We start from the raw sequence: 14,626 nt of genomic DNA, 5'->3' as shown, positions 1-14,626 counted from the left end.
GGTAGCTATCTTGTGCACTACACCATACTTCCTCATTAAGCTCTCAAATTGCTTATTACAAAAATGTGAACCCCCATCACTAATTACAGCCCTTGGAGCTCCAAATCTACTCAAGACAAATTTCTTCAAGAATTTCACTACCACTTTAGCATCATTAGTTAGAGTTGCAATAGCTTCTACCCACATTGACACATAGTCAACTCCAACTAGAATGTATTTATTACTATATGAAGGAGGAAATGGGCCCATAAAATCTATTCTCCATACATCAAATAATTCCACCTCAAGAATACCATTTAGGGGCATTTCATCTTTTTTTGATAGATTTCCACTCCTTTGACATTTATCACATCCTAACACAAATTTCCTCACATCTTTGAAAATGTTTGGCCAAAAGAAATAAGCCTGAAGAATTTTACTAGCTGTTTTAGAGATTCCAAAGTGTCTTCCATAATTAGAAGCATGACAATGATGCATAACACTCTCTATCTCCTCATCAGGAATACATCTTCTTATTAAACCATCACAACATCTCCTAAAGAGTAAAGGATCATCCCATCTATAAAATTTTGCCTCATGCAAAAACTTTTTCTTTTGTTGCCATGTCATTCCTAGAGGTAAAACTCCACAAGATAGATAATTCACCAAGTCTGCATACCAAGGTAATTTAGCAATAAGAGAGAAAAGTTGTTCATCCAAGAAAAACTCATCAATAGGGACTGCATCCATTTCTTCATCATTTAATTTTAACCTACTAAGATTATTTGCAACTACATTGTCAGCTCCCTTCTTATCTTTAATTTCCAAATCAAACTCTTGTAACATCAGAATCCATCTAATGAGCCTAGGTTTAGTCTTCTTTTTACGGAGCAAATACCTAATAGCAGCATGATCTGAAAATACAACCACCTTTGAATCAATAATATAAGTTCTGAACTTTTCCAATGCAAAGACAATTGCTAAGAATTCCTTTTAAGTTGTTGCACAATTGGTCTGAGCCTCATCCAGTGTTCTACTAGCATAATAAATAGCATAAGCCCTTTTGTCTTTCCTTTGACCAAGAACAGCTCTAATTGCATAGTTGCTAGCATCACACATAATTTCAAAAGGTAGACTCCAATCAGGCGGTTGCATGATTGGTGCAGTAATAAGAGCTTGCTTCAACTTGCAAAAGGCATCCAAATACTCTTGGTCAAATACAAATAGTGTGTTATGACTTAACAAATTAGACAAAAGTTTAGCTATTTTAGAAAAATCCTTAATAAAGCATCTGTAGAATCCAGCATACCCTAAAAAACTTCGAATTTCTTTGACATTGGTGGGAGGGGCCATTTTTTCTATCACTTCAACCTTGGCTTTATCAACCTCTATTCCTCTGTTAGACACCAAATGTCCAAGCACTATCCCTTCCTGAACCATGAAATGACACTTTTCCCAGTTTAACATAAGGTCAGTGTCTGCACATCACTGCAAAACTTTAGAAAGATTAGCCAAACATATGTCAAATGAAGATCCATAAACAGAAAAATCATCCATAAAAACCTCCATTATATCTTCAATGAAATCTGAGAAGATTGCCATCATGCATCTTTGAAAAGTGGCTGGTGCATTATACAACTCGAATGGCATTATTCTATAGGCAAAGGTCCCATATGGACAAGTAAAAGTGGTTTTCTCTTGATCATTTGGATGGATAGGGATTTGGAAAAATCCTGAATACCCATCTAAATAGCAAAAATAAAAGTGCCTAGCCAGTCTTTCTAACATTTGATCAATGAAGGGAAGTGGAAAGTGATCTTTTCTAGTGGCAATATTTAATTTTCTATAATCTATGCATATTCGCCAACTAGTCACTATTTTGGTGGGAATTAATTCATTATTTTCATTTTTAACTACTGTCATTCCACCTTTTTTAGGGATAACATGTACTGGACTCGCCCAAGCACTGTCTGAGATAGGGTATATGATCCCTGCATCAAGCAACTATAAAATTTCCTTTTTAATAACTTCTTTCATATTTGGGTTCAACCTCCTCTGATGTTCAATAAATGGTTTACAATTTTCTTCTAAAATAATTCTATGCATACAAAAGTGTGGACTTATTCCCTTAATGTCATCTATGGTGTATCCTAAAACCTTCCTAAATTGCCTCAACACTCTTAACAACTTATCAACCTCTAAAGTGCTCAAATTTGCATTTACAATTACTGGATAAGTGTCATTGGGGCCAAGAAATTCATACCTGAGCTGAGAAGGAAGTTGTTTAAGTTCTACCTTAGGTGCATCTTCTTCCTTGAATGATGTTTGCTTAATTTTAACTTTTTCCTTCTGTGTGAGTTGAAAAACTAGAGCAGAAATGAATGTGGACTACCCTCTACATGTTGAGCATATGCAGCCACATGAGGGTTATCATTGTCTATGCTTCCTCTATGAACCAAGCAATTTTCAAGTGGATCTTCCGGATATCTCTTTCTGAAGTGTTCTTCAACAAGCTCATCAATGATATCAATTCTCAAACAAGTATCAGCTTCTGATTGATGCTTCTTCATGGTGTTATTAATATTGAAAACCAATTGATCTTCTCCAACTCTAAGAGTCAATTTTTCTCCCTTAACATCAATCAATGCTCCTGCTATAACTAGAAAGGGTCTTCCTAAAATAATTGGGATATTAGAATCCTCTTCCATGTCCAAGATGACAAAGTCAACAGGTATATAGAACTTCCCAACCTTCAGAGGCACATTCTCCAAAATCCCTTCCGGATACTTAATTGATCTATCGGCTAATTGAAGAGAAATGTGGGTTATCTTAAGATCTCCCATATTGAACTTCTCATAAATGGAGAGGGGCATAAGGCTAACACTAGCCCCTAGATCACATAAAGCTTTTGTAGAACATGACTCTCTAATATGACATGGAATTGAAAAACTTCCAGGGTCTTTGAGCTTAGGAGGAAGTTTCCTCTGGAGTATAGCACTACATTCTTCTGTCAAAGCTACAATTTCATGATCTTCAAGTCTCCTCTTGTTTGAGAGAATTTCTTTGAAGAATTTTGCATAAGAGGGCATTTGTGAAAGAGCATCAATGAAAGGCACATTTATGTATAGCTTTTTCAAAACCTCTAAGAACTTCCCAAATTGCTTATCAAGCTTGGATTTTTAAAATCTTTGTGGAAAGGGAAGCTGTGGCTTATAAGGCTCTGGAGGTATATACTTTTCTTCCTTCTCTTCGACTTTCTCTTTACCTTTTTCTGCACTTTCTTTCTCACTTTCTTGTTTCTCACTCTCATCAATTTCTTTCTCATTTTCTCTCTTCTCACTTTTTTCACTCTTCTCATTATGCACTATTTTACCACTTCTTAAAGTAATAGCTTGACACTGCTCTCTTGGGTTTTTTGGCTGACTTGGAAGTCTTCCAAAAGACTTGGTACCTGAGGAAGATGCTTGTTGTGCAATCTGGTTTTCTAGCATTCTGTTATGTGTTTGCATCTATTCTAGCCTTGCTTTCATCTCTCTCATTTTTTCATCATGCTTAGTTTGGTTAGCAAGGATCTGTTGTAATAAATTCTGTGGTGGAACCTTGCTCTTATTGTTTTGGTGCAGGATTCATGTTTCTCTACTGAAAATTAGGCACCGAATGCCTATTTTGCTGATATGGAATTTCTTGTTGCTGTTGTGGTTGAAAATTCTGATTTGGGACTTGATTTTGCTGATTTCCCTATGAAAAGTTGGGATGATTCCTCCAAGCTGGATTATAAGTTTGAGAGTAAGGATTCCCCATCTATTTGTTTCCATAATTACCAATATATGCAGCCTGCTCTCCATATTCTACTCCACAGTTGGTAGTTCCTTCTGCATAAGCAACTTGTTGTGAACTTCCAGATGATGATGATGAACTAATCAACATACTTAAATCTTCCATCTTCTTTGCTAAAACATTTGTAAGTGCATCAAACTTTGCATTAATCATGTTGAATGGATCAAGGTCATACATTTTAGTAGCTTGCCTCTTTTGAGTTGGAACAGGTCCTCTTGGACTACTCCAAAGATGAGTATTCTTTGTAATTTTCTCCAATAACTCATAAGCTTCATCTTCTTGCTTCATAATAAATTCTCCTCCTGTTTGAGCACCAATAATCCCTCTAATTGCAGGAGTAACATTGGTGTAAAAATTCTAGTTTATCATCCATTTTGGAATGGCATAATGTGGGCATTGTCTCTCTAACTCCTTCCATCTCATCCATGATTCATAGAGAGTTTCATCTTCTTTTGGTCCGAAAGCTGTCATTTGATTCCTCAATTCTTGAGTTTTTCCAGGTGAAAAATATTGTGCAAGAAATGCATCAGTGAGTTGCTCCCAATTTGTAATAGAATTGTGAGGTAGAGAATCAAGCCAATCTAATGCTCTATCCTTCAAAGAGAATGGGAATAGCTTCAATCTTGCTGCATCATCAGATACTCTAGGTTGTTTTTGCATATCACAAATCATAGCAAACTTCTTAAGATGTGTGTGTGTGGATTTTCTGAAGGATGTCCCCCAAATTGGGAATTTTGAATCATTTGAAGAACTCCAAAATCCATTTTGTAGCTATTTGCATCAATTCTTAGTCTTGTTATACTCTCTCTCAAATCATCAAAATGAGGGAATGCATGATCCATCATACTTCCCCTAGGTACATTAGCATTTACCACTTTTTCACCATGAGTTGCATTTTCATTATTTCGATCATTTCCAACATTACCACCACTAATTCTAATTCTTTCATCAGCCAATTCTGCTTCAATTTCAGTTGCTCTCAAGGCTTCTTTCCTTTTTCTGGTTTCTTTCTTGTTGGCTCTGCAAAACTTCTCAATTTCAGGATTAAATAATAAGGATGTGTCACTTGTGCTTCTAGCTCTTCTCATAAAAGATTAAGAGTACCTAAAAAGAATAAACAAACACAAAATGAAAAGATAACAAAGATAAAAACTATAAACAACTAAAATAATCAAGAATTCAATCTTAAACAAACAACTCCCCGACAACGGTGCCAAAAACCTGATGTGGCGCAACCGCAAGTGCACGGGTCGTACAAGTAATATAGAAAAGATATCGTTCCCATGAAGAGTTGTGTTAATGATTGAATTTTTGATATAAAAATTGACTAATTTGAACTAATTTTGAAATTTAAGCAATAGATTGATAGAAATTGAAGTGTAAAATCTATATATACAAAATTAATAATCTAATTACCAATGTGAAGATTCAACTAAATTTGCAGTAAATTAAAATAAGCAAATTGAAATATGGCAATATTTAAAATGCCAAGTAATTAAATTCGATTAGAAATTAACAATGATAAAAGGGCGATTCCGGAGTTTGAGAATTCATATTTAAGCTATTTTGAGATTTTTAAATTGGTTATCCAATCTTATGAAAATTATGGGTTTTAAAGAGATTAATTCTCAAATCCTTTGAATACTCTTTCGAGTGAGACAAAGAGTACCTTAATTAACCTAATCCTATTTTCGTGGAGTTAAAATTAATCGAGAGCTATTAGGTTCCTTAATTAATCTATAAATCCTCTTAATCCTTAATCTATTTCTAGATCTAAGTTAATTAAGTCCAATTTTTTGATTATCCATCACAGTGTTTTCTCCTTTTGGTGCTTCAACCATGGATTAAGAATAATACTTAATGGAATCCTACACTAAGCATGTCATTAAGCACACAAGAAATGGATAAAACCTCATTAAAACCACAAAATGTGGATTACCCAATCAAAATCTACAAAATATCTCAAATATTACATCCCAACTCCAGAATCTATGAAAACTACTCACTATTTATAATATTTACAAGAAATTCTGAGTAAATATGGAAATAAAGCTTAAATCTATGCTAAGAACTAAGAATCCCAATTCAATAAAGGTAGAAAATAGGGAAGAAAAGAAGAAAGCTCCAAATCTGGTTTAGAAAAGGAGAAGTGATGCCTATGCTCTGTTTTTCTAACTCCTCCTCTACTGCTGCCATTTCTTTCTTTTTCTGCCTTTCTGAAATGAGATAATGACATATTTATATCTTTTTGACAAGTAGCCCTAAAATGGTGTGTTTGAGGTGAAGTTCACGTGAGAAAATCTTTCTGCCAGCTCATTATGAAGAGTTGCACAAGTTGTGCAAGTTTCTTATGCAATTTTCATGCAAAATTGGTGGCTCCAGGTGTTTCTCGTGATGTTGCATAAGCTATGCAGGTTGGTTGTGCAGTTTTTTTCAAGTTTTGGAGTCTTTTATGAAACTGCATAAGTTATGCAGTAGCTTATGTAGTTTTCGGCAGATTTAGGGGCTCTCTCCGTGAAGCTGCATAAGCAAGGAATAGATTTGTATAAGTTATGCAGTAGCTTATGCAAGTTTCGGCAGGTGATTGTCTCCTCCGTAAAGTTGCATAGGCAGAGTGCGAGATTGCATAAGTTATGCAGTTTTCTGTGAAGCTGCATAAGCAGGGCGTGAACTTGCATAAGTCATGCAGATTTCGACAAGTTTGGGAATTTGCTTCTTCTTCCTATGCAGAATCGCACAACTTGTGCAGTAGGTTATGCACATTTCAGCCATTCTGCATTCTTCAACTTTCAAGCTTTGTTTTTGATATCTTTGGCTATATGAATCATTCCTCATTGGCATAATTTCTTTTTAGTCCCTTAAAAATGCTATTTTACCTACAAAACAAAGCAAAATTACAAATTAACTAAAAAATTAATAATTATGGAAAACTATCTAAATAACTAATAAAATTAACTAAAAGTGACTAACAAATAAATGGAATAGCCATGGAATTTAACCTAAATGACTATCCAAATTGCATATATCAAGGCATCACAAGGAAGCTGCCCATCGTGGGGATGGCAAAGCTTATTGTGGGGAAGGCAAGTGCTTCTTAGGGGGGTGAGATGGCATGTAGGGAATGGACATTCTATCCTTTGTAAATTAGACAACTGGATTCCCCAATCTTTTCCAAATCCTCCAAGAGTCAAGATGGATCATGATGTTATTGTGGTGTGGGTCCACCAACCTATCAATCAGAATTCTCACTCATGGAACTATGAAAGTCTTCAACAAAACTTCCATGAAGAGGAAGTCAAGTGTATTTCAGCAATTCCTGTGGGGCTATTTCGACAAGAAGACCAACTTGTATGGCACTATGATAAAAGGGGCGAATGCACTATCAAATCTGGATATTATATATCGAGGGAGATCCAAAAATCTCAGCATTCCTTGTCCCTCTCAGTAGCAAGTCCAAGTTCCAATAGCAGGATGGAGGAGCTATGGCAAAACATATGAAAGATTAAATTACCATCTAAATTATCAATTTTCCTATGGATGATGCTAATGGACAAGCTGCCAACCAATGACACTCTAAATAAGAGATTGCTGCATTTTGATCTATTATGTCCTTTTTATGGGGAGATGGAAACTAGTAAGCATTTGTTCTTCTCTTGTCCTCACGCTGCAGTGATATGGATTAATTCCCCACTCAGACTCAAATCTGTCTTTCTTCGTAGTATGGATGTTAAGGATTGCTGGATTGAATTATTAATACCTCTTCGGACACATGAAGATAACCAGTAGCTTATACAACTCTTGGTTTTCATGTTGTGGCATGTTTGGAAGAGCAGAAATGAAAATATTTTCAGAAATGTTATAATATCTCCATAGGACATTATAGCAGTAACACTTAAGCATTTTGAGGATTTCTCCTTGGCAAATGAATCTGTTTCAAGGCAGTCAGAACTGAATCATTCTACTCTAGCTGAGAGCCCTCCTCTGGTGAATGTTATTAAGCTCAATTTTGATGCAACAGTGGATAAAAATAGAGGGAGAGGAGCAATTGTAGTTGTAGCTAGAAATTGGGAAGGGAAGCCGTTAGATTGGTGCTGTAAAGTGTATGAATCTATTGTGGATCCACTGGTCCTAGAGAGCCTAGCATGTAAATATGCTATCACCCTTGCCCTAAATAGGGGCTTATGTGCTGTTAAAGTAGAAAGACATTCTCTTATGGTTATACAGGTCATTCTCTCTCAATCTGTACCTTTAGACATTCAAAGGGTCATTTTCGATATCAAACTTTTAGACAGCAGGTTCAATTTGGTTGCTTTCTCCCATGTTAAAAGATTGGGCAACCAAGCTGCACATGCTTTAGTTAAAAAGTTTTTAAGTGATCCCTCCTTTGCTTGTAATTGGTCTGCTCAGCAAGCATTTGTCTTTGGATATATGCCAGTATGATTCTTCAATGAAATTTTAATCTTCAGACCAAAATATATATATATATATATATATATATATATATATATATATATATATATATATATCTTCTCGTTTAATGAATAGATCAGGGTTTGAGAACTGATCAACCTCTAGCTGTCTTCAACTAAAAAATTGCGAATCTCAATTCTTAATTAATCGAAAGAAGAACAATGGGTTTGCAGTGGGTATTTCTACCAATATTTTCAAGTTACCGCATTCAATGGGTAAAAGAAAAATTACGAATTTAAAATTTAATAAAATTTGAAATATTAATTTATTAAAATTTTAATTTATAATTAATATGATGTAATCAAATATGATATAAAAGGAACAGAAAATGAAAATGACTTTGTGTTTTAAATCAACATTTTGTGGAGGAGAATATGCCAGCAGGTGATGAAAATAGGGGAAAAACCAACCCCAAAATGATTTTCACATTAATGATAATGATTCAATGTGATTAAACTTTTCTTAGGCAAATTCTGATATATATCATATCATGTATACAGTAATCAATAAATAAATATCATTAATTTAATTAATATATAATTAAATTTAAAGAAGTTTCAGATTTAAGAAATAATACTTAATATCAAGTTTGAATTTTATTTATTAAATATTTATTATTTAAATTTTTTTATATAAATAAATATAAAATATATTTTTTATAATAATATTTATAAATTTTATATATTATATTTTAGAAAATGTAATTTAAATATTTTATAAAATTATTAAATATTTAAGATATAAATTATTAATAAAAAATATATTTTATTTATATTATTAATTCAAATATGTAAAGTAAAATGGGTTCAAATATTATTCAGACAATGATAATCAAATTAAGAATGAATTTAAGTAATTTTAAAAAAAATTAAACAGTTTGAGACGAATTAAACATATATCTTACTGGTTAACATCTCTAGATAGCGCTGCCACCACAATCAAAATGGCTGTAGCGCAATAGCTGCACCCTTATATTAATATTGATCACACTTTTGAAATCATGGTTTTAGATACTATGTTCTTCTGTCTCTCTAGCTGACTCATTTCATAGTATAAATTTTTGTTTCTCCCATCTCTTTAATGATGCACTTGTCAGGATTCAAATCTATTAGGCTTTTCTGATTATTATTGATAGCCTTTCAACTTAGGCTGTTTTGTCCAAAAATTACTGATAGCATATTGATGTCTTCTGAGAAAAGCTTTTAAGATTTCTTCTCTTGATGGTGATTTTTTTAAGAATATTTATGATTATTTTGAATGGTGCTTCATTTTTATTTTTAATAGCATTGGTTGTTAGAGATAGCCATATATTTCATCAGATCAAGCAAGGCGCACTGGGGATGTAGTAATAAAAATGAGGGTTAATTTGCTTTTTCTTTAATTATTCTTATATATTTATTTAAATTAATCACTCGTTAATTTAATTCTAATAAATTTTTAGGATAGAGGTTTAGTTAAGTTAAATTGAACTCATAAAATAAATTATTACATTATTTTTTTAGTTATATATATATATATATATATATATATATATATATATATATATATTACAAATGAGAGGTCAATTGATTTACTTTTTATTAAAAAAAAAAAAAATTGACCCTATATATTGACCTCACCAAAAATTTTTTCAAAATCTGCCACTAATTAAGCCCACCCAACTTACTTTTGTTTATAAGGATTTCATCTATCTTACATGTGAGTTCCAACAGGGTCTAGCAAGAATTTTCCAAATAGGATATTATCTCAAAGATGGTGAATAGAAAGAAAAGAAAAGGGGATTGACAATTTGATCCACCAGTGCAATTAGAAGCTAAACCATGCTGTATCTTTTCCTCTGAGGAGGATTCACATCTAGCAATTGCTTGACAACATCTCTCATTGTAGGTCTGCTGCTTGGCTCCTTCTCAGTACATCTCAATGCAATTAAAAGCACACCAATTATCTGTTCTGCAACATTTGAATCCACAGTTTCCTCCATCAGGCTTGAATCAACAATTGCAGTGATATCTTGTGTCTCACTCCAGAGGGACCTAACCCATCCAACAATATCTACTTCCTCCATAAATGATGAATCTGATGGCTTCCTTCTGGTTATTAATTCAAGCAAAACGACCCCATAACTATATACATCAGATTCTTTACCCCTTGCTGTCATATATGCATTTTCTGTCAAGGCAAAAATAAACAGTCTCACGAAGCAGCAAACATATTAAACAAGAAAGAAATAGCAAAATATGAGGACAGATTAATCACCTGGTGCAATGTATCCAAGTGTACCAGAAACCGAGATGGATGTTCCTGAAGCAGATGACTGATCAAGAAGCTTGGCAATGCCAAAGTCAGAGATGCTAGGCTCCATTTCAGAGTCCAGGAGTATATTCTGTGGTTTGATGTCTCTGTGCAATATGGGGGGATCACAATCATGGTGGAGATATGCCAATCCATGAGCAGTTCCAACTGCTATTTTATAGCGAGCACTCCATTCCAGCTTTCGTTGTTGATTAGCTGCATATAAAACATCATGAAGATTCCCATTTTCCATGTACCTGTATAAGATCAATCCGTAATCTTTTCTAAACCAATAGTCTTCCACTTTCACCAGATTCCGATGCCTTATGCTCTCAATGGTTTGAATTTCTCTGATCATGCTTCGACTTCCATCTTCGTAATCTGAAAATTTAAGCTTCTTCACTGCAAAAACATTTACTGGACCTAATTCAGCCTTAAAAACATCTCCATGGGCCCCCCTCCCAACAATATACTTGTCATTTAGATTCTCAGTAGCCTCCATTATTTGGTTAAGTAGGGATTCATCATCCTCCGTGGGCTTCCTTCCCAATGCTTCATGCTGCTTTCTTCTTCTGCAAAGCAGAAACACACAAGCCAATCCCAGAAGCAGAAAGACACCTAATGATGATCCAAGGGCAATTATTGCAATTTCAGTTTTGCTAAGGTTTTTTCCATTGTGGGAACTAATGGCACAAACTCTGAAATTGCTGTTTCCAACACAATTCAAGCCATCTGACAGAGGACAATTGAGACAGAGACCAGGATTGCCCAAGAATGATGATGGAGAATCATTCACCAATTTCATCAGTTTTTCTGGTATTGAGCCAGTGAAGCCGTTGTATGAAATATTAACTTCCAATAGTGACTGCAAGCTATTAAGAACTTCCAAACTTCCCGTAAGATTGTTGCTAGAGATATCCAGACTTTGTAGCTTGCTCAAATTCCCCAGCTCCCGAGGAATATGACCAATTAATCCATTACTTCTGAGATCCAAACCATATTGAAGATTCCTCAGTGTTCCAATCGAAGAGGGAATTTCCCCTGCCAGCAAGTTTCCACCCATTCTTAGAAGACTAAGCATTTTAAGTTCCGACAAAAATGGTGGAATGCCCCCAGTAAAACGATTTTCTTCTAAAATTAAAGTGGATAAACTTGTCAAGTTCCGCAAACTCGATGGAATTGAACAGTTCAACGAATTGAACCCAACATCAAATACGTCTAATTTCTTCCAGGTTGATAGCTGAGGAGGCAAACAACCTTGCAAATGATTATGTGCCAGGAACACTTCTGTAAGATTTACAAGGTTACCAAGCTCTGGAGGTATAAAACCTCCAAGCCCATTCATGGACAAGTCAATGGAAGTGAGATTCGTGCAATTCCCCAAGCTTGAAGGAATTTTTCCACTAATGTTGTTACCTTTGATGTTCATATATGCAAGGTTTGGATTGTCCAGAAATTCTGGCAAAACCCCTGAGAGATTATTATGATCAAGTCTCGTTCTCCAGAGAGTTGGACATTTTCCTACATCAGATGGTATGCTACCTTGAAAATGGTTATTACCCAAATTCAGAACTCTTAAACGCTGCCTAAAGCAGAGATTTGGTGGAATTTGACCAGTGAACTGATTATACATCAACTCCAGCAAATCTAAACTGCTGTTAACTCCTAAACTTTGAGGTATGACTCCAAAGAACGAGTTGTTAAACAGCGAAACACCTTCCAGACGCTTGAGATGGGTCAACTCCAAAGGTAATTCACCTGAAAGATTGTTCTTATACAAAAGAACATGTCGAAGACTTTGAATTTTCCAGATGCTAATTGGAATCTCACCATTCAAGCGGTTCTCAAACAATTCTAGGTTCTGCAGTTCACTCAGCATTCCCAATTCAATTGGAATTTCCCCCTCAAGTTGGTTTCTGTATAACTTTAATTCTGTCAACGACTTGCACTTCCCAAGTTCAGGTGGAATTCTCCCAGACAAACGATTTTCAGTAAGGTAAAGAAGTGAAAGCTTATCTAGCAAGCCAAAGGAAGATGGGATATTGCCTGTCAAGTTGCTACCCACGATGGCCAATATGGATAAGCTACTACAGTTGCCCAGACCCTGTGGAAGATCCCCACTAAATTTATTGTACGACAAAACTAGACTTTCTAAATTCTTGCAATTGCCCAAACCCAAAAGAATATTACCTTGAAGTCTGTTACTGCTGACATCCAAGTCGACGAGGTTATCAAGAAAATTTAGAGACTGAGGCAAAGGACCCACCAATTTGTTATTATTCAAAGAAAGTTGTTCCAATTCACTACAATTTCTTATAGAAGGAGGAATTATGCCTGATAATAGATTGTGGTCTAGCCATAACTCAGAAACATTAGTCAAGTTCCCAATGTTACTAGGAATTGAACCACTGAAACTGTTCTGGTCCAGGAATATTGTCTCTAAATGTGGAATTTGAAACAACCCATCAGGTATTTCTCCACTCAGCGAATTGCTGTGAAGACTCAACACCTTCAAATTCCGCAGATATTTTAAGCTATTCGGAATTTCTCCAGTAAAATGATTTTCAGAAAGATCTAAGCTTTCCAGTAGAGTACAATTGCTCAGTTCTGATGGAATCACACCAGAGAAGCTGTTATTGGCCAAATTAAGGATCTGCAACTCGGCCAAATGTGCGATCTCTGGTCCCAATTGACCAGAAATAGCACAACCGGAAAGATTTAAAGATATGACATTATGGATTCTCTTGTTACATTGTATGCCTTCCCATGAACAAGGGATAGAATCAGAATCATTCCATCCCAAGGTTATGGAAGGAGGCACAGATGTCCAGTGCCTCCTGAGTGACAATAAAGTTAACCCATCTGAGTTCAAAGCAGAAACAACAAGTATCCACACATGCAGCAGCAAAAAGAGAACCAAAAGCTTCATGCTATGTGTACTAGAAAGGGTTCAAGGAGGAGAGGAGTTGCCACTTACCTGCTGCAAGCAAGCATGCAAGTAAACTTAATTAGCAGTTTTAGAGAGTCCCGTTTTGAGTTTTGAAGTATCTGTCAACTGTCATGGTGAATGAAAGGAAAATAGGATTGGATTTCAGCGAATTTATGAGAGAGAAATGGGAGAGGAAGCTGAGAGGAGAGAGAGAGAGAGAGAAATCTCACAGAGGCTGGTGGTGTTGATTCCTGGAGGCTGAAGTTGGCGGTGTAGGACTCGATATGAATATAACTTTTAGCACTCTAGCCGTTCTTGGACCTCCACGTTGGCTGAGTTCTCATCACATGCAACAGTGCATAAACCCATGTCCATGGAAAAGGATAAAATAATTCCTTTTAAAATTAAATTGTTATTAGTCAACGAGTTGTGCCAACGTGAAAAAATGGATTTATTAATGGATAAAAATGGAAGTAAGGATGACAACCGATAACTATACGCAAAAATCACTTTATTTAGATTTATTAATATTAATGTATCTCAAATTCCATTAAAAAAAATAAACTCATTTAATTTTATATATTTTACTTAATAATTTATATAAAAATATTTTTTTATTAATAATTATATTTTAAAAATTAAATAATTTTATAAAATATCTTAATTTTACTTACCTGTCTTTAAATAATAGTTATATTTAATTTTTTATTTTATCTAAAATTATTTATCATATTTAGAAGACTAACGAGAATTAACCACTCTTTTTTAATTTTATTCTTTATCTTTATAAAATATAATAAATATTTATATAATTTTTTAAAGTTAAAATTATCACATTCTTCTTAATTAAATCAATAATTTATCACGTTGATATTCGTTTTTTTATGTTTTTAAGAAAGAGTAATTAAGTAAATTATTAGTATTTTTTATGAAAATAAAATTATTTAATCATTTCCTTAATTATCATGAAAACTTTAAATGTGACTTATTTATTTAAAATATAATATGCATATATATCAAAATTTAATAATATTATTATAAAAAATATATATTTTATATTTAATTAATTATTTATATAAATATATTCAGATAATAGATATTCAATATAAAAAATTTAAA

General features: G+C 34.1%; 1 protein-coding gene and 1 non-coding gene across 3 annotated transcripts; one reads left to right on the top strand and one right to left on the bottom strand.

Moving 5' to 3' along the window:
- Window positions 1-4,195: 4,195 nt before the first annotated feature.
- On the top strand, window positions 4,196-4,302 carry LOC131169600 (small nucleolar RNA R71). Its single transcript, XR_009140503.1, has one exon. It is a non-coding gene; the product is annotated as a small nucleolar RNA R71 (small nucleolar RNA).
- Window positions 4,303-9,933: 5,631 nt separating this feature from the next.
- LOC110644668 (receptor-like protein kinase) lies at window positions 9,934-13,880 on the bottom strand. Of its 2 annotated transcripts, XM_058147894.1 has the most exons (3): window positions 13,738-13,880; window positions 10,543-13,633; window positions 9,934-10,455 (listed from the first exon to the last, which is right to left on the bottom strand). In XM_058147894.1, the coding sequence occupies exons 2-3, from the start codon at window positions 13,505-13,507 to the stop codon at window positions 10,100-10,102; spliced, it is 3,321 nt and encodes a 1,106-aa protein (XP_058003877.1). In that variant the 5' UTR covers window positions 13,508-13,633; window positions 13,738-13,880; the 3' UTR covers window positions 9,934-10,099. The 2 variants fall into 2 exon arrangements, with proteins under 2 accessions (XP_058003877.1, XP_058003876.1); XM_058147893.1 differs by having other exon boundaries at window positions 10,543-13,809.
- Between the last annotated feature and the right edge of the window lie 746 nt (window positions 13,881-14,626).

The sequence above is a fragment of the Hevea brasiliensis genome, chromosome 1 (assembly GCF_030052815.1).
Source record: "Hevea brasiliensis isolate MT/VB/25A 57/8 chromosome 1, ASM3005281v1, whole genome shotgun sequence".
Lineage (NCBI taxonomy): Eukaryota > Viridiplantae > Streptophyta > Magnoliopsida > Malpighiales > Euphorbiaceae > Hevea > Hevea brasiliensis.
Note: the sequence above shows the minus strand (reverse complement) of the source record. Positions and strands in the feature narration are given on the sequence as shown.

Bases quoted from the DNA above. Each gene is read 5' to 3' on its own strand.
- LOC110644668 (XM_058147894.1), bottom strand. From the start codon at position 13,507: ATGAAGCTTTTGGTTCTCTTTTTGCTGCTGCATGTGTGGATACTTGTT. The intron at 10,456-10,542 runs GTGATTAATCTG...TTGCCTTGACAG, and splicing joins ACTTGGATACATTGCACCAG to AAAATGCATATATGACAGCA.